This window comes from Columba livia, chromosome 2, assembly GCF_036013475.1.
Source record: "Columba livia isolate bColLiv1 breed racing homer chromosome 2, bColLiv1.pat.W.v2, whole genome shotgun sequence".
Lineage (NCBI taxonomy): Eukaryota > Metazoa > Chordata > Aves > Columbiformes > Columbidae > Columba > Columba livia.
Genome location: NC_088603.1, coordinates 55,852,543 through 55,871,146, shown reverse-complemented (window position 1 = coordinate 55,871,146; position 18,604 = coordinate 55,852,543). Strand labels below are relative to the sequence as shown.

The following is an 18,604-nucleotide window of genomic DNA, read 5'->3' as shown; positions in this document are numbered from 1 at the left end:
TTAATCAAACGGCTCAGCCCCGAGTTAAAGAAATGTAAAAACCAACCAACCAACCAATAAAATTACTCTGATATTCCCACTGTGGAATACCGGAGTGATTAAAGCCAGCACAGACTGCATTCAGATCTCACCTGTGTTCTTGAACATTGCTGGATGCCAGAATAGCCACCTACAACTTTCAATAGTGAATGGTTATTTTGGGTGTCTCCCTTGGACATCTAATAGGTCTGCTTCTAGAAGGTGGGCATGTGACACCTAGAACCCACCACCTTTTAGAGAGTTTTCACTGGACATCCAAAATTTAAGAGACTGAAAAATCACTACTCACTCATTAACATACTCTGTCTTATTGTATTCAACCCATGTGCATATACATATAACTTGCATAAACATGAAGAGAGAGAAGCCGGAACACTTGTACTACACAGACTGTAAATGGCACCGTGCATAATAGGCCTCTAAAGGTCACCAAAACTCTGCAAAGACAAATAGTAATACTAATCTATCATGATGCAGAAATGCAGAATAACTCATATGCTGCCTAACCTACCCATAAATGGCCACATGTTCAGAGACGTTAGTCTCTAGCTTTGTTAGTTTACTGGAAGTTTTTCTCCCCTTAAAGAGCCTATAAGCGTGCTTGTGAGACAATGTTTAAATAGGACAGCCTATACAACGGGTTACTCTGCCAATTTTTTGTCGTCAGCGCAAACCACTAAGCTTCTCAGGGACAAGACGTAACCGCTGGAAAAAGCATGTGCATTACTTCATGCTTTTAAAATGCTGGATCTGCAACAAGGAAGAAATTCCCACAGGATGACTTTAGGGGACTCTGAATACTTGAAAAGTCTTATGGAGCAGGGGCAAAGCCATGAAAAAGCAATGATTTTTAATCACATCAGATTACACCACCCTCAAGAAAAAGTGGCAGGAGAAAATTTCAAAGTGAGACAGTTGCCTGTAAAATGTATCACGTGCACTCCACACACATTACATCCTAAAAAACTGCAGGATATTTAATAGGGCTGTATGGGAATAGCATGTTGGATTCATTACCTATGCAGGGATCATCATCTTTCTCTGCACGAGTAAGGATTCATGAGAATACCTGGGCTGGGCTTGGAACTCCAAGGTCGTATGAGTACAAGAGGGACAACCACCATGCATTCCCCATGGCAACTTCTAGCAAGCCTTTGGAGTCTTTAAGAAACTGTTGGTATTTGACAGCAAACATTTTAAGGGTTCCAGATATACTGCCTGTAGCAAGCTTCACAGATGGGACTGAAAGCCAGTGGCCCCTTCTAGACTTAACCTCAGCCCTCTTAACATGTACCAAAGGTGAGACTCTCCATTTCTTCAGAGCCCCATATCCTGTCAACCTGGGAGAGGGAAATGAAATACAGTTTCCAAACAGGGGGTTGGGAAGGTCAGCTGAGGAGCAAGCACAGGGAACTGGAAATTAGCAGTTGGCATGGGGTTAAGTATGTGCATGTGGTAAGAGTCTCTTGAAAGAATGAGACTGAAAACCAAGAGGAAACTAGCTGTTGCTTCCAAAGAAGCATTAAGTACAATCTCTCTGTTGCTTTGCTGCACATAAGCAGACGAGGGCTAATCCCACATTTAATGATTTGCATTTTACAAGATAAACAAGCGAGCAAGTGTGTATCTTCAGCTCATTCCTTACAGACAACACTGGACTCCCACTAATGCAAAAGGGTTCATTAAGGTATTAAAACTTACAGTTTCCAGGCTCTTCCAGTAAGCCTCATTCCTCTCTTTAGTTAAATCATCACCGGTTACTAGTGAGAGCCTGGAAGCCAGCAGAATTAAGCTGACACAAAGCAAGTGTGAAGGTGGAATCCAGCTGTGAGTGGGTGTGATGGAACCAAATTAATGTCCATTCACGGAAAAAGCATGGGGACAAGCTCAGGGAAAACGTCATGAGACACAAGATATTTGGAATGGCAATGTTAGCTGCAGGAAACAAACTCAAGGTCTGAACACAGGTCAGTCATTTCACAAAATTGTTAACATTGTTCAGCTCCGAAATGAATGCCTTTCTCATCAGCCCTGAGGTTTGCTGGCTCCAAAGGACAGTTTGGCCGTAGTCTTCTTGAAATTGCTGCCAGATAGTTTTTACATATTTCTCCCCTCTGATTAGCTTTTTTTACTGTGTCATTTATGTACACATACCTAATCAGTGGTTCAAGTTTGCAAATGGGATAATAAATAACAGATCCACTTTTGCTTGTCTTTGTTACTAGTCATAGCACATTCATCCTAATATTAGGGAAAAAATGTATATGTGCGTCCCGATTCAAAGATACTGATGTGAACAGATGAATTGATAGGCATGACTAATCTAACATGTGACACTGAAAAAAAAGGGTACTGACAAGAAATTCCAGACAGGGTCAGACTTTCAACAGTAGACAAATAAGTTATGTAAATATGTTATCTGAGTACTTGCTCCATATGCCAAAAATGTTTAATATTCACAGATAATGAAACATGTTTGAATCAGAGCAGTTTTGTTGATTCTGGCAATAAATTCAAGAGCCACTGAGACAACAGAAAATAATTTTAAAAATTAACCCCATTTTACACAACCCTTTGAAAGATTTTGACTAAAAATAGCACAGTGCTGTTAAGAAAAACCAGTACTCCACAGATCCAATAGGTAAACTTACATGGCCATGAGAAACAATATTTAAACAGCAAAGGGGAGCTGCTAAAGCATTAAACCAGGATAGAGGAGTATTCTGGCTCTTGCTCCTCCAGTCAAAAGGAGAACACCAGATGCACATTTGGCATAAATGTGTGCTACCCTTATTACAATGCCCATAGATATTTTTCTGATGCACTTAATCCTGCAGCCTAATTAAATAACCTGGTAACCAGGTTTAATCAGCACAATCCTGCTACATTTGCCTGGTCTTGGCCCTGCAACCACTTGCAGGTACTTCGCAGCAATCCCCAGAAGTACTCTCAAGAACTAGTGCTGCCTACCACCCAGTTTAGTAAGAAAAGCAAAGATCTTCTGATTTAAAGTTCTTGACTTACAAGACAGTGGCTTCTTTCCTAGACAAAAGGCACACAGGGAAAAGAAAGACCAATCATGTATATGATTTATCTGCGAAGTCCACAGAAAGTTCAGGCCTAAACATGAATGAACACACCTTACACAGAAACCAGTTTACATCTAACACTCATGTGCTCCTTGATATATCAGCTTTTAACAGCTGCAACCTGAGACAGAGGCACTGACAGGTACATTTCGTCTCCCTATGCTGACTGTGAAGTGCTTAATCAACACACGAGGCGGCAAATAAATCTCAAGGTATGTCTCTATTTGAAAAGGCCCTGAGAACACTTGGAGTTCAGTGCTCCTTCAGCTAGGTTCTACCTGTCTCCAACACATCCCCTTCTACAGCCTTTCCTATGGTGCATAAAACACCAATAAACCCATAGTTTTTCTTTACCTAATTGTCAGACTTTCCTTGTGGGTTGGTTTGATTTTCACTAAAGCAGGTATTTGAATGTATCAGAAATGTATCCAAGATCAGCCCTAAGCTCTAGAGGCAGTGGAGAGAAGGTAGGACCTCAGAGAGAATGATTTTGCTGATCTATTGTAGATACTTCAAAATTAAATGAGTCGTCCTCCTTTAAAAAACCCTCCTGGCAAGCGAGCTGGTGGTTGGGTATTTTAAGTTAGGCAGAAGATGTCCTATGTTTCCAGGACATCCTCAGAGTTCTTACTTCCCCAAGGAACGGTTTATTGGTAGTTTTGATGCTATTTGTAGAAGAGTGAAATGATGTACTTTCAAAGTCTGGAGAGAAATCCAACAAATGACGCATACTTCCACTCTGATACATTAACAGGAGGCAATCCTCTCTTCCATCAAATAGGAGATAGAGTTTACATACAGATATCATTGATTTTAACTCTTCCTTAGTTTCTAAATTTACATTTAAAACACAACTCTTGTATGTTATTTACAAAAGAAAAAGGCTGGTTTATGAATCAGCATTTAAAAGAGGCATGTATATTAAAAGAATTAATCAATTGGCTCTTTGCTGAATTTTCTTCCTCATTGTTTGCTAGCAGGAACAGCTTCATCAGTGCGAAAACAGTGAAAGGAGGCTATTCTTATACTCTTTCAAGAAGAAATAAAAAATAAAAATAAATTAAAATAAAATTGTGTAGACTCTTATTTTCTTACTCAGTAGTTCCTTCACCAGGGAATTCTCTGCCTGGGAAGCTTACAAGAAGTCTACTGTATATTTTTATACCTCAGCAAAACTGCTGATTACTGTGGTATCCATTGAGCCTTCTACTTCCTTCACAAATCTGATAAGAGCTAATGTATATACACAATTCGCTTCATAAAACTTTTTTCTCTATCTGAAATGCACTTTTATAAAAAGGCAAATCAGCCGTCTTTTTCAAAATTGGAATTTCACATATTCAGACAAGAAAACAGGAACTATGGGCAGTTTACAAAGTAGCAACACTTTCACTTGACCCAAAATATTATTAAGACTGCCACATTATATTGACAGGTCAAGAGTTTTGAGGGGAGAGAGTGTTGGAAAAATTCAATGACTGATTTGACGAATTTCACTCTTTAGTTTAGAAGCTAATTATAAACATGCCACAAGTGAACACATTACGTGTTACCATGTTCTAATACATATATCACAGTGCATTTTTGTCCATGTTTCAATAGCCCTGATCTTTAGTACTAGTCTTTCTTGAAAGACAGACTTATCTTTGTACATTCAAAATGTGCTTTGCGTGAACATTATCTAGTATTTGCAAAAGGAAAAAAAAATCACTGCTTATTAAATACTACAACACCCTCATTGCTAGAAGATTGAGACAAAAAGAATAAGAAATGTCACAAAATTTGTCCAAATCTGGTTTCATTCTAAACTAGGAAGCCACAGAAAACTTTCTGCCATGTTAAGTAGTATTGCTTTATCCTCAAGGCAGTATTCAGCAACGCATGAAAAGATCATGAACTCTAACCAAGGCACAGCTTTTCTACAGTGATTCGGATGGTCCCTGTAAAGCAAAAATGTCATGATTTCTTTTTTCCACTTTGGATTTATTTTAAGATCCTAACTCAGGAAAGGACTTAATTTTATGGCCAGGCATCCCTTCCTGCATAACAATGAAATCTTAAATGAGAGCTAAGTTCCTCTTCACTGAAAAAGCTTCAGCTGATAATAGGAATGTTTATGAGAGCTCTTTCTGAACTGTTTTGGGGTCCTGTTTCCCATGTCTGGAGGCAACTACCCCATGCTGGACCATGGCGTATGCTCCTGCCTCCCCTCACAGCCATCCTGGGGACAGGCGGATGCACTGGTTTCTCCTGCAAGTGACAGGGCTCCCAAAGCCAGATTCAGTTGGTATCATAGAGATGTTCCAGACCGAGGGTGGGGGGAACACCTCCAACTGCCTAAGCAAAATGTTTTGGAACAGTCATTTAATGAAGCAATTAAGGAGAAGGTGGCAGGAAGGTCAGCAAGTTCCTCCACAATACACTCCCAGAATGAATAATTTCCCCCCGCAATCTAACAATGCCTTTAAATATGGTGCCAAAGTAAGTGTATGTGAGAGTGTGTATAGCAATCACTCAAGTGAAGAGACTACAGGGGGCTTGACTAATACAAATGCCTAAAATAAATCTTGCTATAAGTCCAAACGTTCCTATACAAACCGTGAATCAATGTCGGCAACCAGCAGCAGCAATAATTGCTACTGGAAAAAAATTTTCCTGCATCAAGTACTATCAGCAAATATTTATATTTTCACATGCTGGGACTGTGTATATATGTTTTTAGAGCCAAGACCTGAAACTTCAAAAGACAGAAACTAGACAATTTTCAACTGGCTGCCAACAAACAAGGAGTTTTCTACATAACAATAACAATATACAGGTTTGCCTCTGTACATGGAGCATGCAATAGTGGGCGTGACAATCTCATATGTTTCAAGGAGCACCCATGCACTACCAGCACTATAGAGAGCTTTGAGAGTCCTCCTTTGCATATGGTTTTAAACATCAGCAGTGTGTTAGCCAAAGCTTCTTATTCTTATCCTGGAGACTAACGACCTACAGATAAGAAGCAGAAATTACTGTTAAGGTTTTAAAATTGCAAAGATTTATTTTTTTTATTATATGAGTGAAAAACAAAAAAAAACAACCAAACAAAAGCTGCCCCCCAAAAAAAAGCCCCAACAAACACACACACACAACAACCTCAAGCAGCCTGGGACATTTCATAGAACAAGACAGCAAGCTCTAGCTCTTCCCCTTAACATCTTCCTGCTCCTTACAGAAATTACTGTGGAAATGCCGGGAAGAAAAATGACATGAGTGCTACACAAAACTGGCCTTAAAAATGTAACCTGTCATCAGCCAGGAAAGACTTGTGGCTCTGGGACTGACGCCATTTTACTTTTTCTGTTTCAATGTTCACAGGAAGAGAATAATGTTTATTTCAACAATTTTCCTTATTGAACATGGCAAGCTTTTCTACAGTCCCATGTTCAGGCAGCCATTGACTTAAAAGGCAACTTGGAAAAGGAATTATCTTCAACTACTTCATACTGTTAATTCATTTCCAACTCAGCTTCGCTTCATTTTTTAAATCTTACTGATTTAAAAATCTTACTTTCACAAAGGCACAATCCAGGTCTCACCCACTCAGACAGAAGAAAGGAGAAGTTTGAAGTGAATAATCCAAGCATAACAGGACTACTGGAGGACCTCTGTTTATCCTTCCAACAGAAGGACTTTCTGTTTTGCTCTCTAACGAAAAGGGAGGGGAAAGCTGGACCAGGAATGAGGGGCTTGAGCTGAGTAGCAGAGTCAAGATTAATAGGAGCAGGATTCATGAGACTGAGGTTTAACCCATTTTTTGCTCTCTGGAGATAATTCCCAAAGTCTAAGCTTGGATGCCTAGGGACACTCAGGAACTCAGGGAGATTGGATGGCTTTTGTACTGTCAGTGAAGACTGCCAAGTGCTTCTCCAGAGTTTTTTCTATGCCTCTCTCTCACTCCATTAATTAGTAGAGTAAGAGAACATGGTAATTTAAAAATATTCTATTACTAGCAATTACTAAAACAGTTATTACTACACTTAGATCAAAAATAACATGCAAGGAGGGAGTTTCTCATCAGAATATTGATGACAGTATTTCTTTCCTTCTCCCTCCTTCCTCCAAATTACCTTTTATTTCATTGCTTATACTGCAAACTCTTTAGAGAGACTGTCTTGAAATGTGTGCATCTCAATTTCCAACAAGATTCTTATCTCAGCAATGATAACACGGTTCTTTATACCCTTGGTATTGACTCACCTAAGCAGTCTCTTAAAGAAAAAAAATAATAATCAGGGCTTGCTGGCCAGCACAATGCATGCAATAGAAACAGCACTAGCTCCTTCCAAAAACCCACACGCACACATGGCACTTGCTCTGGGTTAACAACTAAGCACCTTGGATTCTGGTAACAACTGTCTGATTGGAGTCTAAACAACCTGGCAGCCCTGCAGAGCTTGGTCCCTCCACAGGAGGCTTCCAGTTCAAACCAATTCAGTTTCCAACTGTTAATCCCTTGCTCCTCATAATTGTGTTTACCTTTGCTGGAAATAAAATAAATAGGAGGCAACAATCTGATCCACTTCCATAAAGCCAGCATCAGAGTAATCCCGGACACATTGCTAATTCATGAAAAGCTTCAGGAAATACCCTGGTTAATTCAGCAGGAACTCCCACTGCAAAAATCTTTTTGGATGCCCCAGAAAGCAGCTCCTTGGCTGGCAAGTCAAGTAGCGCTTCTCTTGCCCTCCAAATTAGCTCGATGCCCAAAGGAAATTACTAATCTTTCAGTTCAAAACCAAAACACACACAAGTATAATAAGTGCTGTTTTCCTCTGTGGAAGAATAGATAATCAATGGCTTGAAGAGTGGAGAGTAAACATTTCTGTTAACGCTAACTTTATTATAGTCTATTTGGGTGAAGCTCTTCCGTGTCATCACTTATACTGTTACTACCACAATACTGTTACTAACAAGCTGAGGTATTTAATTTATTATGTTTTTAACCCAGCTTGAAACCTCTGCCAGAAAGCAAATACAAAAATACATAAAACCAAAAAACTAGTAAAATGTATTATCGGTTTCCAAAATATCATTTACCACTGCAGAATTTGAATATCTCTATGTATCATCAATGTGAATGGTAAAATTCCCTAGTTAAAATGACTCGTAAAATTTCTAGCATTTCCTCTTGGTTTAAAATTTCTGATAGTTTTCTTTCAATTATCTGTTTTATTTTACTTCTGGCTTTTACTGTTGATTTGTGTCCTTTATATATTGGGGATTTTGTTGGAGGAATTGCTGCAGAAAATCCCAAGACCCCTTGAAGAGCATCTGAACATCTCCAAGGCAGAACTCCAAATGTCAAACTATCTCTGTGACCTGAATTTCTCTGGAAGAAAATATTAAAGTAGTTTCTGCAATAAAGCCAAAAGCTTAGAGCAACAGGAACAGAGGAAGCACGAGGGCTGCCATTTCCTCTAAGATTAGCGAGATAATAATTCCTATTAATACCTCCCAGAGAAACAGACCATTCCAGTGGGCCATATGTGACTCTTTGTTTTTTTTTTGGTGCCCGAAAGACTAGATCAGTCAATACAGTATGAAGGAATTAGCTCCCAGCACTATGCTGTGTGGTATATGTGTATTTGAGACACAAACTCTAATGCTTTTACTATTCAGTTTCACCCATAAATTTCACTGCTGTACTGTATGTAGGATAAGTGGCTTATTAGCTTTAAAAAACCACAAACCATGATGTAATCAAATCCCAAATACTCTATCAACAGTTTCACTTACAGATAAATGACAGTTTCTAATCCTCTGTATTAATGACAGCTATTCAGAAAGGTCCAGCAACACTGACACTTAGAACGGATGGATTATAGGTATTAAGATATAATTACAAAAACACCTGCACTGTCTGAAAGGATACTATCACCTTTACTGCACTCTAGATTCTGGGAAGTTCAAAATAAGCAAAAGCTTGAAATATTTCATGACTACACTTACAAAAATGTTCTTGAAAAACAGCTCTTGTAACCCATTTTCCAAAGTTCATTCCAATCTGCTGCTTTTAGGGTTTTTGTTTGTTTGCTTAAGTATATTTGGTCTGTGAAAAGATGAAAAGCTCCACGATTTTAGTCCCCTTTTCAGTCAATAAAAACTCAGTGGGAGAGAATCAGGAGGAAAGAGAGTAGGATGCTTTTCCTGTTACAATAGTAAGACTTGGGAGACATGGGTTCAGTGCCTGGCTCTGACAGAAATTTCCTGTGTGACCTCAGGCAAATCATTTGGTGTTTCAATTATTTATCTGTAAAGCAGGGATAACCACTATCCCAGACAAGGTTTGCTTGGATAACATTAATTAACATGTCAGAGGTGCTCAAAAAGTCATGTATTAGACTCCTACTGACGACATACCCAAAATCAGTGGTCGAAGTGACCGAGGGTATGCCACTATATCACACAGACACCTCTCATAAAACCATACTTGCCTACTACTCTTCAGCCTGTGTCGCAAATAGGTCTCACAACAGCAGTTTGAAAGTTCTACAAAGACAAACTGCAAACTAGAAGAAAGACATCAGGTAACGTGGGGGGAAATGGAGCCTGTTGTTGGGGAAAAGGGATACAAACCCTGCAAGTATTTACTAGCACAGTACTCAAGACCACACCACCCACCTGAACCTCCTTTAAGGAAGCCATCAGAGGTACAACAGCAAGGAAAAACAAGTTAAGCACAAGATTTAAGGTTTTTACCATGTTTTTCTAACAGCTATTCGAAAACATATAGTCCACTCCATCCTTGTCAGTGTAACTTATGGTCTTGTGTATAAATGATGACAAACTACACCTGAGGAGGAAGGGTAAGCACCAAACTCTTCTCTTTAACCACCAACGACAGAACCCGAGGGAACGTCAGGAAGATGTGCCAGGGGAGGTTTAGGCTGGACATTAGGAAAAAGTTCTTCCCCCAGAGGGTGGTGGAGCACTGGAACAGGCTCCCCAGGGAGGTGTCACAGCCCCAAGCCTGACAGTGTTCAAGAAGAGACTAGACAACGTCCTCAGGCACACGGTGTGAACTGTGGGGTTGTCATATGCAAGGACAAGAGCTGAACTTGTGGGTCCCTTCCAACTCAGGACTTTCTATGATTTTTATGCCCAGAAACGAGCCCTTGTCCACTTGGTGAGTATCACAGTATCACAGTATGTTTGGGATTGGAAGGGACCTCAAAAGATCATCTAGTCCAATCCCCCTGCCGGAGCAGGAATGCCTAGGTGAGGTCGCACAGGAACATGTCCAGGCGGGTTTTGAATGTCTCCAGAGAAGGAGACTCCACAACCTCCCTGGGCAGCCTGTTCCAGTGCTCTGTCACCCTCACTGAGAAGAAGTTTTTTCTCAAATTTAAGTGGAACCTCTTGTGTTCCAGCTTGATCCCATTACCCCTTGTCCTATCATTGTTTGCCACCGAGAAGAGCCTGGCTCCATCCTCATGGCACTCACCCTTTATATATTTATAAGCATTAATAAGGTCTCCTCTTAGTCTCCTCTTCTCCAAACTAAAGAGACACAGCTCCCTCAGCCTTTCTTCATAAGGGAGGTGCTCCACTCCCTTAATCATCTTCGTTGCCCTACGCTGGACCCTCTCCAGCAGTTCCCTGTCCTTCTGGAACTGAGGGGCCCAGAACTGGACACAATATTCCAGATGGGGTCTCACCGGGGCGGAGTAGAGGGGAAGGAGGACCTCTCTCGATCTACTAACCACTCCCCTTGTAATACACCCCAGGATGCCATTGGCCTTCCTGGCCACAAGGGCACAGTGCTGGCTCATGGTCATCCTGTTGTCCACCAGGACCCCCAGGTCCCTTTCCCCTACACTGCTCTCTAATATGTAATTTCCCAACCTATACTGGAACCTGGGGTTGTTCCTGCCCAGATGCAGGACTCTACACTTCCCTTTGTTAAATTTCATCAGGTTATTCCCCGCCCAACTCTCCAGCCTGTCCAGGTCCCGCTGGATGGCACCACAGCCTTCTGGCGTGTCAGCCACCCCTCCCAGCTTAGTGTCATCAGCAAACTTGCTGATAGTACACTCTATTCCCTCGTCCAAATTGTTAATGAATATATTGAATAATGTTGGCCCCAGTACTGACCCCTGAGGCACTCCACTGGATACTGGCCTCCAACTAGACTCCGCACCATTGACTACCACTCTCTGGCTTCTCTCCTTAAGCCAGTTTGCAACCCACCTCACTGGTCTATTGTCTAGACCACACCTCCTCAACTTAGCTGTGAGGATGCTGTGGGAGACTGTGTCAAAGGCTTTACTGAAGTCAAGGCAGACCACATCCACCGCTCTGCCATCATCCATCCACCTTGTTACATTCTCATAAAAGGCTATGAGGTTGGTCAAGCATGACTTACCCTTGGTAAAGCCATGCTGACTGACCATAATAACCCTCTTATCCTTGATATGCCTTGAGATGGCACCAAGGATAAGCTGTTCCATTACTTTCCCAGGGACAGAGGTGAGGCTGACAGGTCTATAATTACCCGGGTCCTACTTCTTGCCCTTTTTGAAGACTGGAGTGACATTTGCTTTCCTCGAATCCTCGGGCACCTCTCCCGTTTCCCAATACTTGGCTAAGATGATGGAGAGCGGTCCAGCAATGACTTCAGCCAGCTCTCTCAGCACCCATGGATGCATCCCATCTGGACCCATGGATTTATGGATGTCCAGACTATTTAATTGCTCCCTAACCCAGTCCTCATCGACTAAAGCAAACTCCTCCATTGACCTGGCTTCATCCGGGGTCTCAGGGGTAAAGGGCTCCCCAGGACAGCCTCCGGCAGAGTAGACAGAGCCAAAGAAGGCATTCAGTAATTCTGCCTTCTCTGTATCTTCTGCAACCAGGGCACCCACCCCGTTCATCAGTGGGCCTACATTGCCTCTGGTATTAGTTTTATCTGCTATGTATTTGAAAAAGTTCCTTTTGCTGTCCTCGACCCCTCTCGCCAGCTGTAATTCTAAGAAGGCCTTGGCTATCCTAGCTGCCTTCCTACATCCTCTAACAGCAGCCTTATATTCCTCCCAAGTGGCCAGCCCCTGCTTCCATGACCTGTAAACTCTCCTCTTCTGCTTGAGCATACCCAACAGATCCCTATTCAACTACACAGGCCTCCTGGCTCCCTTCCTTGACTTCCTACGTGTGGGGATGCTCTGATCCAGAGCATGGAAGAAGCAATCTCTGAATGCAATCCAGCTATCTTGGGCCCCTTTTCCTTCAAGCAGTCTTGCCCATGAGATTTCCCCCAGCAATTGCTTGAAAAGGCCAAAGTTAGCCCTGCTAAAGTCCAGGGTTGCAATTCTACTTGCTATTCTGTTCCTGCCACACAAGATTCTGAACTCCACCATCTCATGGTCACTGCAACCCAGGCAGCCCTCAATCTTTACTGCTTCAACCAGACCCTCCTTGTTAGTGAGGATGAGATCCAGCAGTGCACCTCTCCTAGTCGGCTCCTCCACCATCTGCATGAGGAAGTTATCATCAATGCACTGGAGGAACCTCCTGGACTGTGGCTGGCTGGCTGAATGGTCCTTCCAGCAAACATCAGGGAAGTTAAAATCACCCACAACAACCAGGGCCTGTGACTGTGAGGCCACTCTCAGCTGCCCATAGAAGGCCTCATCAACTTCCTCAGCCTGATCTGGTGGCCTGTAATAGACGCCCACAACAGTGTCACCCCTGCCAGCCTGCCCCTTGATCCTGACCCATACACTCTCAACTCGCTCGTCATCCACTCCTGGGCAGAGTTTAGTACATTGTAGTTGCTCTCTCACATAGAGAGCAACTCCATCACCACGCCTGGCTGGCCTGTCTTTCCTGAAAAGGGCATAGCCATCCATGACCACATTCCAGTCACTTGAACTGTCCCACCATGTTTCTGTAATTGCCACCAGATCATAATCTCCCGACCGAACACAGGATTCTAACTCCTCCTGCTTACTCCCCATGCTGCACGCATTGGTGTACAGGCATTTCAGGGAGTGAGCAGAGCACACCAATTTCTCCCTAGGGGCATAGGAGGCCACCCGGTCCTCATCAGTTTTAGAATGCTGCCCCACTGGGACAAGCCCAGCTACAACCCCATCCCCCTTCGAGCCTAGTTTAAAGCTCTCCAAATGAGCCCAGCTAATTCCTGCCCCAGCATCCTTTTGCCCCTGCAAGATAAACCTTTCCCACGTGACACTGTCCGGACACACCTCAGTTAATTCAAGCGTGCAAAACAAGTGTCTTATCTAAGACAATTTACCCAGACTTGTGGCAGAACCAACACAGAGAAACAAGCAATGCCTTGAAGGAATTAATCACACCCTAAGTTAGATGGGCTGAGTTTTCTAGTCCTCTCTCTTGGCTATATAGAAATATATAGGATGATTAATTCCAGAGAAGACACCAGCATTTGGGCAGACAAAATCTTTTAAGGAGACTGCCACCTCTTTGCTCCTGCTGCAAACACACTCTCTGCCACAGCACAGAGGGACCAGGGAAAGGACAAGGAAATGAGTCACAATCCTTTGACAGGTAGTGTGTTGAAGGGCAGGTGATCTTGTGCTTGGACTAAATAAGACAGCAAAATGCAATGCCATGGAAAATAACACATACGCTGGAGAATTAATTCAGTCTATTAGGAGAATTGACTCAATCTATGCAACGCTGGTGCCTCATAAAATACCCCAAATCTGTTTCTCAGGGATTCTGTCTTTAGTGCCCATCTATAAGCCATATATATATATATATTTATCTCATACCTTTCAACACCACAAATCTTGGAAAACTACAATGAAAAGTCTTATTGGATCTGTATTTACACAGATTCAGTGACACAGTTACCTGTACAGAATGGATGGTAATACTTTTCAGCCAAAAGCTTAGAAAAGTAGGTAACAAAGAAAGTATAATACGTTTTATTTTCAAGTAGCCCAAAGAGCTGGTTTCATTTCACAAAGACAAATCACTCTGAATTTTAGCAATAAATTTACCTCAGTAGTGAGGTTTCCCTCTCTTGGCCACCACAATATAAATGTTGGTATTTTGGTGGTTTAACAAAAGCATTGAAAGTAATAAATAAATATTAGAAATGAAATCTAAGAACATGTCTCCTTTACCACAATTTATTTTGATTTTCTCTGTAGTTGACACAAAATCATCTTTTGAAAAACATTGTGTTGAAAGAATAAATTTCTCTATTACATACATTTGTTAAAAGAACACTCAGAGCAAATTATATAACATGGACCATAGAAGAATAGATATAAATAATGTATTCAGATCTAGCTATTATTTTGCAGATAAGCACAGAAAGAAATAGGGACTGTGAATCAACCCGGCAACATATCCTGCTGATGTTACACACACCCTTTAATCCGGGAGGACTCTCATTAAAACTCAATCCTCTTTGCAGATGTGTCTCGGGAAAGTGTTCTCCGCATTTCCTTCAGGATTAGCCTGACCTAGTTTTACACTGCATTGTAGGAAACCAGGAACACACAACCAGCTGCTTGCCCCAGGTGAGGGACAGCAGTCAGCGGCTGGAGGGGCTCAGCTGCTCATGATGATCTGGCCACAGACACAAAGAACCTTTTATTGTCTAAAAAAGCAACTGATTCATCTAGTTCTGCTGGACTTTTTTTGTTTCAGTCATCGATACCTTTCAGTGCCTCTCTGAGCTCAGAACACATCATGCCATACTCACCATCATCTGCTGAATGTGAAATATTTCAGCTCCAGTGCCAGAGAGACGGTTTGGAAATGAAATGTCAAGAAAAGCTCCGGGGAGAGTGCTTGGTCCAGCATTGTAAACCTATATGACAAAGATATAAATGTATTAAAAAAAATAATAAAAATAAAATTAGACAAATGACTGCTCATAAAACTACTATAGAACTAAAGCTGGGAGTATACATAAATTTGCAAAGACTCAAATACTATGCAAGTTTTTCAATGTCTTCAGACTAAGACTTCATTTGTAAGTATCAGGATGAAGTCAAAGGTTAAGCTTATCTTTAGTCTTAGCCTTGGGCACAGTCTTTAGCTTCGCTTAGTCTTTAGGCACAGGTCATATATCAAGTGAGAAGCAGTTTTGCAGGATAATTACCAGCCATCAATACAAATAACATGAGTTTTCTACCTTATATACAGAGACACTGCTAATAATCTTTGAGTGTTTTGGTTACACCATCCAGAAGACTATAAGAAATATTGCTGTCTCAGTTAATATTCTGATTTCCATCTGGTAACCACTGCGTTACATTCTGCATGTGTTTTCCTTATGGAGCAGAAGTCAAAGCAATGATGATTGTGACTACCAAACTGAAGGTTTGCCGAATGAGTTGCCAGGAAATGCATGTCAATAACTTCCATTCAAGTTCTGGGGTTTCCAATTAAAAGAAATCCTTAGTGGAAAACATTGGCTTTCTATCAAACCCCCCACAAATTTTCAACAAAAACTCAAAGAATTTCCAGTGAAAATTCCAAAACTTGTGGGATTTTGCTGAAAATAAGCAATCCATGGAAAAATGTCAATGAAAGTAAGTTTTCATGTCTATCTACCTTTTTTAATCAGGAAAAATATTTCCTCATTGTTTCTAACAAATATATAAATGCATACAGTAAAAACATGAAGTCCATTAGAATATTTATCCCCACGGAGATAGTACTGTCAAAAGATACAACAATCAGTAGTTAATTTTGTAAAGTACAAATATTAAAACCAACAGGTTTTCATTCTTTAAACACTGTTTATGTTTGAAGAAATGCCTGACTGATAAAGAGAATTGGTTAACAATGCCAAATCCTTACAAAAACCCTGAGGCTCAAGGCAGGGGGAAAAATCCCACTACAATGGAGCATGATAAATGCTGCATGAAATACAAACATAAAGTTTCATGTTAGACATTAAAAAAAAAACTTGATTATCTCACTGAGATCAGATATAAAAGTTAAGGTAGAAAAGACATTTTAATTGCACAGCTTGTTACCTCCCAAAAATGATACATAGATCTATTCCCTTATTAATGTTGGACATGGTATAGATTTTTACATATAAAACCAGCTATAAAGCCCCATGTTTTTATAAATCATCTCTTTCATGGTGAAGAAACTACTCTGTTTCTTCATCTAGAGAAGTTTAATAAATGGCAGGCAAATCACTAAAAACAATTAAACAAACCATGCTTTGCCCATTATGAAACTCTACCCCTTCTCTCTGACACATACATTTATGAGGTTTACCACATTACTCGAGAGCAGATCTGTGACTTGTTATATTATAATTTTCTGCTTCTATATGGAAAAAATAATATTAATATTGAAAACTTGCAAGTGTAAGAGAGACGAGGATGATGCAGGACAAGTGGTGGCTCTGCCAATATATTGATTCTCTGTCCCTTATCTGTTAGCACTTTGTTTCACTGAAAATATTAATTTAGTTAAAGCATTAGTACATCTGTTCTTTATCTGTTTTTAACCAATAACTGGCTGGGGGCAAGGGGAGGAGGTAAGAGAGAGACCTATAAACCCTCAAGAATGAAATCAGAATCACAAGAATTAATAGCCTGGTACACAAAAGCTTTAATGTCCTGAAATCCTGCTTTTACTTCTTTTCAGTAAATAGCTAAGGGCACTGCATGACAGTGGGGGCTTAATTGCTCTGGACCGCAGTCTGTCCACGGAGGAAGACATGTGTTACTCATTATGAGCTGAGTGGCATTCGTGCCTCGGAGAAAAGAAAAGGGGAAAAAGGCGAAAGACTATTTTTCACAACAAATGATTCCCCCACCTCTGCATGATTTATCATTCCCTAGTTCCATCTAGTGGTCAAAAAAGATTTCAAGTGCTTGTAATAGATATGGCCACAGCAGTGAGACAAGTTCATTTTGGCTGTGTCACAAGAGTTTGTTAAAACATATCATCCATATGTTTTGCCACATTAGGAATCCATCTAACTGCCATGTGAAATGTGATCTATGGATAATCCTTGAATAACGCTGAGATGCTATGAGGCATTTAATGAAACCTTCTCACCCCTGTCTTTTTAGTGTCACAGTCTTTTCCTTGTGCTGTACTCTTTATCAGTAGCTCTATAAACATTTTCATACCAGGGGCATTTAGCAAGTCTGAATCCCTTGCACAGGTTTATGTGTTTGTTCGGATGGATAAAGGCTGCCCACTCTTCTGCTCAATGACCACGACACTAAAAGGAATTACTCCTCCCTTTTGAAGCTGTGACTGCATCAAAGATGTGGCACTTGAGTAACCACAGCTCTTTACTCAGCAAGTGATGAAAGGTAAACCAAAAACAAATGGTAGCACCTTCATTCCTATGGAAGTGTGATTCCCTATTTGCAATTCTGGTATAATATATCCAGATAAGGAAATATACCATCCCCGCATGCTGCAAATATGGCACCATCAAGAACACATTGCACAGAATACTGTGATTCAGAAACATGTACCAAAGCCCATACTACACTCAGAATAAAAGAGATATAAAACCAGAATGTGCTGTCAAGAAGTCAAAATAAGGATTAGGTTTACCTGCAGTGTGAAGTTGAGAGACTGGAAAAGGCATTCATTGTTTTCCAACTGAACAAAGTTGGATGTTTCCACAGAATCGCCATAGAAAAATGAAGTAGGGAAGACTTCTCTGAAAGATCAAGACAGATTTAGTAAACTGGGTTTGTCACCAAAATTAAATCTATTTGTGGCAAGCTGAATTGCACTGCTTGATTTCTGGTCATGTGAAATTCTATGGGGCCATTTTAGATTAACTCATTATTTGTCATTTGATTTCCTCTTGACAACAGTAGACTACAGAAGCAGCATCTCAACTGATCTGGGTTAACAACCCATGATCAAAGCAGACTTCTTTTGATTACTTATCATATTTTTTTTTATACTTTCCTATCACAAAACCTCTTCTCCAGGGCCCACTGCCATGGATGATTTGTGCAAGTCCTGTAGCTTGTGTAACACAGGAAATCATTGCACTACCAAGTTAATCTGAAGAAACAGTTACTAATAGGAATATTTTCAGTTACATATTCACTAAAGTAACATTTAAATTTTATCTACCATTTACATACCATTGCAAGAATAAACACTTCATTAATTATCTGAGCTTCACTACCTTTATGATTAGCAGATGATTAAAGGGAAGAGTAAAAGGGGGTATAACTTGCTTTCAACAACAGTGGCACAGGCCCAGTCTCCTCAACCACTGTTATCATCTTATTGCAAAGAAGAACACAGCAGAGTTTTATCAGAAAATATTTGGAAGCACAACACAGTACCTGGAAATCCTACAGAAAAGGACTAGCAGTGCTTTAAGTGTCCTTTGTGACTCCTAATCTCAGGCTGCTCCACTAGCTGTAAAGGGTTCTGGTATAATTTCAGACAAACCTTGGTGAGAGACTGCCTAAAAC

General features: G+C 40.8%; 1 protein-coding gene across 1 annotated transcript in view; it reads right to left on the bottom strand.

Moving 5' to 3' along the window:
* Nucleotides 1-18,604, bottom strand: part of ITGA9 (integrin subunit alpha 9) — a 227,671-nt gene that overhangs the window by 35,122 nt on the left and 173,945 nt on the right. Inside the window, exons 22-23 of the mRNA XM_065052058.1 lie at nucleotides 17,718-17,826; nucleotides 14,875-14,982 (exon numbers count right to left, since the gene is read on the bottom strand). Coding sequence (XP_064908130.1) covers nucleotides 14,875-14,982; nucleotides 17,718-17,826 — 217 coding nt within the window. The remainder of the gene's footprint in view (nucleotides 1-14,874; nucleotides 14,983-17,717; nucleotides 17,827-18,604) is intronic.